The 11,310-nt window shown below is 36.3% G+C and overlaps 1 protein-coding gene across 3 annotated transcripts in view; it reads left to right on the top strand.

Moving 5' to 3' along the window:
* The window catches only part of MICU1 (mitochondrial calcium uptake 1), a 246,523-nt gene that overhangs the window by 63,729 nt on the left and 171,484 nt on the right, over window positions 1-11,310 (top strand). For all 3 annotated transcript variants that reach the window (XM_045291556.1, XM_045291555.1, XM_030885953.2), the window contains exon 5: window positions 5,827-5,870. In XM_045291556.1, coding sequence (XP_045147491.1) covers window positions 5,827-5,870 — 44 coding nt within the window. The remainder of the gene's footprint in view (window positions 1-5,826; window positions 5,871-11,310) is intronic.

Here is an 11,310-nt window from a genome sequence, read left to right as displayed (position 1 = left end):
AAAACAAAACAAAACATTTCTTTCTACTTGAGTTCTTGGTATCACCTTATTTCCCCTTCCCTCACCTTCCCTCCCTCATGAACCCTTGATAATTTATAATCTTTTTTTTCATGTCTTATACTGACTGATGTCTCCCTTCACCCACTTTTCTGTTGTCTGTCCCCTTGGGAGGGGGTTATATGTAGAGCATTGTGACTGATTCCTCCTTTCTCCCCCCACCTTTGCCTTACCTTACTGGTATCGCTACTCTCTTATTGGTCCTGAGGGGTTTATCTGTCTTGATTACCTGTGTTTCCAGCTCTTATCTGTACCAGGGTACATGCTCTGGTCTAGTCGGATTTGTAAGGTAGAATTGGGGTCATAATAGTTAGGGGTGGGGGGAAGCATTAAAGAACTAGAGGAAAGTTGTATGTTTCATAAGTGCTATACTGCACCCTGACTGGCTCGTCTCTTCCTTGTGACCCTTCTGTAAGGGATGTCGCTGTTTACAGATGGGCTTTCAGTCTCCACATTCCACTCCCACTCATTCACATTGATACAATTTTTTACTTTGGGTTTTTGATGCCTGATGCTCAATCCCATCAACAGACACCTCATGATCACACAGGCTGGTGTGCTTCTTCCATATGGGCTCTTGTTGCTTCTTAGCTAGATGGCCGCTTGTTTACCTTCAAGCCTTTAAGACCCCAGAAGCTATCGCTTTTGATGGCTGGGCACTATCAGCTTTCTTCACTACATTTGCTTATGTACCCATTTTGTCTTCAGCCTTAGTGTGGGGATGGGGAGCATCACAGAACGCTGGGTTACTTTCCTCTTGACCCACTATCATGTTCGGCCTTCATTTGGGTTTCAGTAGTTCTTCTCGGCTACATTGCTCATGATCAAGCCCCACCAGGCATCCTATGCCCTCCTTGTCATCGGTTTTAGGTCACTGTTCCCTTGTCTCTGAGTTGTTTGACACCCCAATTCCTTTCCCCCGCCTCCTGCTCTCCCATGCCCGCCCCCCCACTCAAACTGTCAGTCCTTTTGTTTTCACTGGATTGTTTATCCCACCTGTCTTATGTAGATAGACATGCAGAGGCAATAATAAACACAACAAACAAGACAGCAAAACAAAACAACAGAAACCAATGACAAGAAAAGAAAAGCCTATAAATAGTTCCAGGTCTGTTTGTTGACTTTTAGGAGTGTTTTTCAGTTTAATCTAATGGGATGCCACGCCCTGGCCCCAAAGTCTAATTTTGGTATTCCACTTTGCTCCCTTGCTGCTCTGTTGCACACCCTTGGTGTTTCACCCCAGTGTGGTGTGTCCCAGTAAGACATTTTTTTATGCTTTGTTTCACATCTCTTAGCTTATCTTTTTGCTCAAGTTGCTCCTACAACAGTTAACTGCATTACATTATGTATTTCTTGCTTTCTGCCTCAAAACATCTCTGCTGCTGCAACATGGACATCTAACCAAAGGCCGCTCAACTATGTTGGCACAAACGTACAAGGAGTTAACATCCATTGTTGGGGATTAAACCCAAACAAAACACTCACTGCCATTGAGTTGTTTCTAAACTATAGGACAGAGGAAACTGCCCCATGAGTTTCCAAAAGTGTAAATCTTTACGGGAGTAGAAAGCCTCACCTCATTCCTGCAGAGTGGTCAGCAGCCGATCTCGTAACCTGTGACGTCACCAGAGCTCCTTTGTTGAGGATTAGTGTAAATACTCCCTTTTCCAATGTGCCGGGTCGACATCTGAGGCACAATCTCCATGGTTTCTCAGAGGGGATCAAAGGCAATTGAACCCTGGCTGTCTAGAGTAACAACCAGATCGATAACACAGCCCCTTTCCCTGTTTCATTTTCTCTACTCCTCCCATACTGGTTCTCTGCTTCTTAAGAAACCCACACTAGGCACCATTTATTTGTGGAAGAATACAGGTCATTTGGATTTTTATTAAATTCCTATAGTATGACTTAATTTGGTCATCTGTCCTTTCTATAGCATCTATACAAACTGAAAAGGAGTATAACAAAATGTTAACTCTCTGAATGTTGAAGTTATAAAGAACTGTATTTTATATATGTATATTTTAATAGCCTTCATGTACATTTATTCAACAAATATTGATGGACCACCTATCTTTTATGGGTTAAACACTGTTCTAGGTATGAGGATGCAGAAATGAACAGAACAGGTAAAAATATTTTCCCTCTGGAAAGAAGATAAAGGTGTATGAAACTTTCCATTAATTGAACTCTTTTATCAGCTTTAGTTTGGATAGAAGGAAGTAAAAAGGCCTGTGCATAAAATAAGAGAAAAGAGGATTATTATAGAAACCCAAGAATATATCTTGGTTTAAAATTATAGTATGATAGTACGATATTTCCATACCTATTGAAAATATTTCTACTTTTCAGATGAATTCTAATTTATATTAATAACTTTAAGAATGCACCTTGCTTCCAGTATAACAGAGAAAATGAAACAAGACTTTAGAAAGGTCACAAAAGATTATTTGGTCATTTGAGGAAAATTATTTTAATCTAGTTGAAAATCATTATATATTTGTATTTTATTTTATATTCTGATTGGAATTTAACTGTGTATTCTTTGGTTTCTTAAGCTATTACGTCCTGTTACATGGCCAGGATGGCTAATAAATGACTTAATATGCCAAATGCATTCCTGGTTTTCATAAAAAGGCTGAATAATTAATAATTGCTTTTCTTCTAGGATACTAGTCATGAGCAAAAATTCTTGTATATTAAATTGAAATTTCTTAGGGAATTTGACTTTACTTTTTCTTGCTCCTGAATAGGGATTTCTACAAATCTCAATGGAGCAAAACTAGAATAAATATGAGGTTTTTAAAAGTTTGTGGAAATTTTGTTATCTCTTTATTCCATTTTTCCACAAACTTTTTGAAACAACCTCATATTCGTGTGATTTGAAAGAAAGGAAGACATGAGCCTATAGATTTTTTAATAATTTGGATTTTTGTCACCAAATGGTGAGATTCTGAGTATTAACTCATAATTCAACTTTGTTTTCTCATATCTTTTATACCTAACAGATGAGAAATTGTGAGTTTTAGCTTTAGAAAAGTTCAAAAATAATTACACCGAACAGACAGCCCTAATATTTAGCAGTTTTAAAATGACCTTGTGTTTGTCTTCAGCTCTAAAATATTTTCAACATTTTTTTCCCTTCCCTATTTCTGAGTAGGAAAGAATCCTATAGGATATTGGACCATTTCAATTTGGCCTCTGTTTTCTACAACTCTCTCTTGTGTTTTTATTTTCCATGTTACTTTCTTTTTGGCAGTAGTCTGGGAAATTTTCTTATGCTAATCTTTTAATTTAAAATATTTTAACATAGGCAATCTTAGTTTTAATTGTCTAGACTTCTTTGTTCTTCCCCTGAGTTCTCATAGAAATCTGTCCTGCCTTTGTGACTGTGATATCTTCTTGAATATTGGTGAGGCCACAAATTAAAACTGTTTTCAGGTTCCTCCCGTGTCCTGAATTACATCTTTCTTTTGCAGTCGCTGGTCACTTGGTGCAGGCAGGCTTTGAGACGGGAATGCGCTTTTCCCATAAGGAGCATGTGTAACCAAGTGTGTGGAAGCAGAACTGCAAAAAGCTCTCTATGAGCAACAATAATTTTATTATTGTAATGTTATGGGCATAACAAGATAAGGGCTTGAATAGCAAGAATACAGGGAAAACTTAAAACAAAAGTAAAAACCCAACAATCACGTAAGAAAATTTTGTTCTTAAGTCTCCCACCATCAATCAAACAAAATACAAATCCACTGTCTAATTGTGTTGATTCTGATACATATAGACCCTACAGCACCCTATTAAATGAATTGTAAATTCCCTTAAAAATCAATTAATTGTGTCTACAAGCCCGGAACTGTATTTTGCTTACGCATTCCTTTACAGATGTATATGGATCAGCCACTCTCCCAAGTGCTAGGGATGTAGAGCAGTGAGTAGTAAAGTGAGACAAGTCCCTGGCACCCAGTCGTGCATCATGCTCCAGGTAAAAGATGAAGCTGTCTGCCTCTGAAGAGATTGACATTCTCGGAAACCCTATGTAGAGTCACCATGAGTTCTGATCCCCTTGATGTCAGTGGGTTTGCTTTTGTTTTGGTTTCATCGTGTTTAGAACTTAATATTCAGGAGTTCCAAGGTAGCTAGTGTGTTAGGTCTGGGTAGACAAGAAATCCAGGGAGACTCATGTGTATAAGAAAGAGAAAGAGTACTTTATACATTAAGAAACCATCCCAGCCCAGTCCAGATCAAGTCCATCGGTCTGATGTTAGCCCCTATGTCCGATACAAATTTATAAATTCCTCTTCAGACTCATGAAACACACGTATTGATGCTGAATGCAGAAAGATCACAGGCCATTGAGTGGGAGTCTTGTGGATCCAGTGGTGTTGTAAGCATCTCAGCGCTGGCAGGGGTCTTCATGTGCCTTCTCCGGCTCCAGAGGTCTGGCTCCATCAGCCTTTCTCCATGTGTCTTCTCCACAGGGATGTCTCACAGGGAGTGAGTAGAGAAAGCGCGTCTCCTGCCTCCAAGGAGGAAATACAGCAGTTCCCAGAAACTTCAGGGGAAGGACGTGTCCACACAGAGGCCTCATTGGCTATATCCTGATTGACAGGCTAGACTCCACCCCTACACTCTTTTTTTTCTTTAATCATTTTATTGGGGGCTTGTACAACGCTTACCACAGTCCATACATACTCAAGCACATTTGCACATTTGTTGCCATCATCATTCTCAAAACATCTGCTTTCCACTTGAGCCCCCGGCATCGGCTTCTCATTTTTTCCCCTCCCTCATGAACCCTTGATAATTTACAAGTCATTATTTGTCATATCTTTCACTGTCCAACATCTCCCTTCACCCACTTTTCTGTTGTCAGACCTCCAGGGAGGAGGTTATATGTAGATCCTTGTAATCGGTTCCCCCTTTCTACCCCACCTTCCCTCCACCCTCCCAGTATCACCACTCTCACCACTGATCCTGAAGGGTTCATCTGTCCTATATTCCCTGTGTTTCCAGTTCCTATCTGTACCAGTATACATCCTCCAGTCCAGCTGGATTTGTAAAGTAGAATTGGGATCATGATAGTGGGGGGAGCAAGCATTCAAGAACTAGAGGAAAGTTGTATGTTTCATCATTGCTATATTGCACCCTGACCGGCTCGTCTCCTCCCCACGATCCTCCTGTAAGGGGATGTCCATTCCACCCCTACACTCTTAATCCTCAAATTGACACCAGATTATGTAACTACCACAGCTAATATTTACTATTTAACCCAAGTGAAAAAGGTAATGTCAAAATAGTCTGTTTTTTTTCTGTGTATGTGTATTGTGTAATTTCTTTTTGGTTTTGCACTTTTTGCTCTTTTACAGGATGTAAAAAATTCTTAAGAACTCAGATTAAACTAACATACATCAACTCAATTAGAGGTAATAAGACACCCTGACATAATGACATGTGCCTAGTCCAGGGTTCTAGTTTGAGTCTGTTGTTAACCAGGTGAATAGATTTGCACATAAAACTTTTATCCTCTTTGCCCTTGAAGAGCCTAAATTTTCTCACATGTTAAATGACGCGGTTGGTATCTTTTTAGTTTGACCATTTTGAGTCCGAAAAGTAAGACAAAGTTTTTGTTGCTGTGGCCTCAGTTGAATAAATATTGTAAATAAATTATCTAGTTCATTTAATTGAAAGATTTGAAATAAAAGAGCTGCCATTTTATGTTTCACTTGCAGTATATTCAGGGACTAAATATTTATTTCTTCTCTTTCTCAGACTTGGGCCTGGATCAATATATAATAAAACGCTTTGATGGAAAGGTGAGAGAACTATGATACTCGTGTGTGTATATATCTGTAAGATTCTAAAGTTCTTCTTGAATTGGGTCGGAGAGATTCCAGAGTACCTCTTGTTTATCTTTTTAAGTTAATATTGCATAGTGATAGAAGGCTTGTAACTATACTTATCCTTAAATACCCTTATAAAAAACAAAATCCAAATAAACCAAAATCTTCTTCTATATTTTTCCAAATAAGGTAACTCTGGTGGATTGCCTATGTTTCTTTAAGAGATTACCCAGTATATGTTTATGATTTTATTGTTTAACTTAGTAGAAGCTTCAAAATGATCATCTTTTTAAAGTGTGCTCTTTTATTAAATTCTTGTGCAGGTTTTATACTTCAGTACAGAAAAGTTTAACCTCGTAGTGTACATTTTTGTATGTAAAACGTCTTTCAAGTTGCCTTATCCTTATTTAAATGAACTGAATAAAACTTAAAAAACATAATTAACTAGCTCCTGATATTACATTTGCATTTCTTGCAAAACACCTGCCTTCCTCAAATGTTCTCATAATATCCAGCAATAATCCTAACTGGAAAATCACAAATGTACTTAATAGTATTTGTAAAGTCATAATTATGATGGCCACACAGATTTCACATTCTATTTGCTGATAGTTCTTTATTTTGTACCTGAGTAAGGCATGAAGTAAATCTGTTAAGTATGGAGAACAGAACCTTCAATACTACTGTCTTATAAAGCACTCAGTCAAACATGTTCTTCCCTTTTAGGGTGAAATCTCCAAAAAGAAAAAAAATATATTACACAGGGTCAGAAAGACAGCTAAAGGATTAATTTTAAAACCGAGCAAGAAAGTGCATCAGAAAGAAGCAAAAAGGAAGCGTGGCTTTACAAAGCTTAGAGTGGAGAAACTCAGAAGGGAAGTCATGGAGTGGATGCAAAAGGCAGGATTTCAAAAGAGGGTTTTGATGGCGTAGGGGTAAGGGTTAGTGGAAACTGATGCCTCTGCCTGAATGATTACATAAAGCTCCTTAGCAATGGTACAGTCCATACGTGGAATGAATGAGTGGCAACCATGATCTGAGCAATCGCAGCCAAGGCTGTCCACCTGAAAGTTACTTTTCCTATTCAGGTAACTTTGGGCCTATAATGCATCCATCTGGGGATATCTTTTTTGGGTAGCTACGTATTCTAAAAGAAAGAAAGACCAAAAAAGAGAAATAATTAGGCTAGGTGCTAGGAGACCCAAGTGTAGAGTCCTGACTTGCTTTGGTTCAGCCACTTCTAGTCCGTGGTGTCTCTCTTTTATGTAACTTTAGTAAAGGTTGACTGCAGACACTGATGTGCGGGTACAAGTTCAGAGTCTCTGGTATGTCAGGCCGCTGTCTGATCTGTCCTTGTGTCACACAACAGCATAGGCCTAGCACATAGGGCGTGACTAATAAATGTTTGGTGATTTGCAGAAAATGAGTCAGTCAGTAAATCACATCCTCCTTGGAGGGGTGACTCGTTAGCATAAGTAATCTTTTTGAGAACTCAGGACATCTAGAGTAGCGGGAGAATGCAGTCGACTTGTGTAGTATATATATATAAACCTGAAAACTTCAAGAAGTTGAGTGAATGCAAGTTGAGCAGCAGATTTACATGTTGTGATAGGAATTTACCAGTGATTTGGCCAACGTGAAATCCCTAACGGTGTCTCTTGTTTCATTATGCTCTTTAATATTTTCTTGTCCACTTAATGCTACATTTTTGCAGTTCAGCTTTCAGAATGGCTGATGGGTTTAATTTTTATTTCAACTATATTAGATAAATGGGCTCTACATTTTTTAATCGATGTCATTTGGAATTTTTTATTTCCACTTATTTTTGCAAAAAAAATTTGTTTTGCAAAATAGCAAGTGTAATAAGATACAGTAAAATATTAAAGTATTTGAGGACTAACCTGAGGGGAAACAAAAATGGCAGTGTTTCTGTGTTTGGAAGGCAGGCCTTGAAGGTTGTACTTGCAAATGTGTATTTGTTCACTGAAGTGTACAATTCTGAAATTGGTGTATGAAAGGGAAAATATAGGGGTATTGAATGCATTATACATGAAATGTATGACTTATATACAAGTCATATATTTTAAAAATTTGTATTAAAAGTGACTTGTTTATAAAAGTCACTGATACTAAGGTTGATTTCATGCTTCCCGGGGAAGTTCTGAAAAAGAAAAAAATCGAGAACTCACTCAAGAATGGGTAGAAATAGGCCATTGACCTTGAACCTTTGGCAAGGAGTAAATAGGCTATAGTTCCCTTCCATCCATGTTATGATGTGCATTTTGAATCCCTTTTCCAGATCCTCTATCTGAATCTTATATTAATTTCTGTGAAGTGCACCCTGAAGTTTTTTGTTTTGTTTTGTAGCTAATATTAAGCTTCTTAAATAGGATTTTAAAACTGATTTCACCTATGATTTATATATTTTTGGATTATCTTTTATATCATATAAAATTTAAGAAATTAGGTTCTATACTTTTGCCCAGTTTTAAAACCTTTATTTTATCTGTAAACATTGCAAAATTCACTGAATATTTGGTCAGTTTAAGTTTTTCCAGTTTTTTTATGTTTTTAAGTCCTTTACTTGGTAACTTTAAAGATCAGTACTTATTCTACTGCCGATCTTATTGTTTGCCTTTGGCTTTTCATAACTCTTGTTATTTCAAACAGAAAATTTTAATCCATAAGTAACATTGTCTTGATTTTATAAATCCTAAATTCCATTTCCTATTGAAAAACATTTCCATGGTAATTACTATAATTTGCATGACATATTTTGTTAGAAAGCGAACACTGTAGAGCATACACTCCCAAACTTATTTGGTTTACTGCCCACCTTTTCAGAAAAAAAGTTACTCAGCACCCTCCTGACAATTAAAAACCTTTGCACAGTAGCCCCTCTGAATCCGTCCAAAAACCTCTAATGGGCAGTATCGCCCTGGGGAAACACTGCTCTGGACTAATTTGCTTTTACATTTATTTTGATCTTTAAATAATGTTTTAATTTTAATTTGGAAATGAAATTAGCCATGAACCACTTAAAGAATTACTTGTTCCCACCATCTTAGCCTCCATTCTTTTAACTTTTAACCACCGGTGAACATACATCATTGACAATAGCAAATGCTTTGTTAACACTAGCTTATTGTATTGCCTTCTAATTGCAATACATGTTAGTCTTTTTTGATCACTGAAAGCAAGAACAAAATGAAAATAATAAGTGTTTTCTCATTTGTACTTGAATTTCATAGGACCCTCCACATTATAATGCAGACATGAATGACCCAGGCGGTGTAGACAGATAACTGACTTATTATTCCTTGTTTTGGTACCCATTATCAACTCTCCTATTCTTTTTAACTGGAAAATTCCCATGACAAACAAAATTTCACTAGTAGTCAGTGAAATTGGATCTAAGTATCACACTTTATCATCATTTTAAAGAGAGTCTTTTTTGAGAATCCAACACTACCTTTATGTTTTTAAATGCGTGCTAATTACTTACTCCCAGGACACTAGCAATTTCCTTTGTTGAAAAGTCTTGAAATCTATTATTTTTGGCACCTGTATCATCCAAGTATATCTCAAAACAATCTAATACAGGCTTTGTTTAAAGAATGGCTGGCAGCTGTAGTCAATGGCCTTTTATCTTCAGGATAGATCAGGAAAAATTTTGAAGGTACCGTATGTGCTCAAGTATAAGCCGAGTTTTTCAGCACATTTTTAATGCAGTTTTTGTGGTAAAAATTGGGTGCCTCGGCTGATATTCGGGTCGGCTTATACTCGAATAAATACGGTGATAGTTTTAAAATATGCAACTAGAGTTAAGAATTTTAAAACTTCAAAACATGAACAAATTCAGATTTTTCTCTGAGAGGATATTTGAAATCCTTGTAAATAGCCTATTAGCACTATTATAGAGATGATAATAAAAAGCATGGCCTGGCTTCCATTTTAGATAATGTTACAGATTTTAAAAATGCAAATACCTCTATATCCATGTATTCTTTTTAGGTCTTGTTCATACAGGCTTTTATTGAATTTTGGATTCTTTCTTTAAGGAAAACTATATATTTTTCTGGGTTTAATTTTTTTATCACCTAGTGATTGGCCTATAAACATTTCTAAGAAAAGGTTTTATCCTATCTTATTGTCAAATCTTTCTTTCATTTAACCATTGAGTTGCTGTTTTTTGTTGTCTCTTAATATCTCGAGTGGTTAATATCCTTCTTGATTACTCAGTTTTCTACTACCTCTCCTTTCTTTAACTCAGCAAACCAAAAAAATAGAAATTATGGGGTTTTTTTAGTCCCTGCTACCCTCAGTAGACACCTTTAATCCAAATCAAGCACCATGTTTTTAAAAATCACAGTCGCCTCCACCTAATTCACAACATAAACTTAAAAAAAAAAAAACTATAGTAGAAAACTGCATGGTCTAGGTCTATATAATGAATATTGACTTCCATGTCTCTCCTGAAAACAATGAAGTCCATTTCCTGTTTTTAAGTAAGAAAACTTTGACCCTTGAAACTATTGTGCATTGTCATTATTTCACCATTTACTTCTTTTTTAGAAAATACACTTGTGATATTTTCCTCTCTATCAATCCCTTTTCATCCAATCTCTCCCAGAATATTTTAGAAACACCACCTCTGATTTCAGGTTTTTCAATATTGCTATTATAATCTGTTTAGAATTTCAATGAGCTTTCCACTTTTGAAGTAAGAAATTAGCATTTAAATGTTTCTATTTCCTTTATGAATATCTGTTCACATAGAACAGGAAGACATTTTATATCAAATGATAACGATGTTATTGTCCACATTCCGATGAATCGCACGATCAAAACCTAAGAAGGGAAGTACCCCTGGTTTGTATAACAGAAAAGATATGATCAGCAGGAAAAAAAACATGAGAAAGCAAAGCTTTAATACAAGCAACTGCTCTTAATTGTTTACTAGGTAAAGGTTCTTTGAAGTACTGGTAAATTAACTTTCAATTACCCTTCTCTGGGACAGAAGATCTTTATTTATTCATATGTGGGCACTTTCTTTTCCTCTATAATGTTATTGTTTCAGGGCTTTATTTGAGTTGTGATTATTTCATAAAACCATAAAATATGAGTCTAGAATAAGAACCTTGATATGTAGAATGAGCTATGTAAGCAATTTCTTGCCCTCTTAAGATTGAAATGTGTTTCAGATCAAAGAAATTTAAATTAAGAGAACTTGGACTAAAATTCTCATGAGACAGACTAATGCATCTTCACAGATTTATTTGAACTGCTTAAGTTCTGCTTAAATTTAGATAGCAGATTGTGATTTTTTTAATGTAATTTTACACTGTTAATTAGTACCTCTCTATTTCTCTCAGCTTCCAGCATTTTTTTAACCAAATACAAATTCTTTTTT

This window comes from Echinops telfairi, unplaced genomic scaffold (assembly GCF_000313985.2).
Source record: "Echinops telfairi isolate 266 unplaced genomic scaffold, ASM31398v2 ScPeMD7_70;HRSCAF=299, whole genome shotgun sequence".
NCBI lineage: Eukaryota > Metazoa > Chordata > Mammalia > Afrosoricida > Tenrecidae > Echinops > Echinops telfairi.
This window is presented reverse-complemented; position numbering and strand designations above follow the sequence as displayed.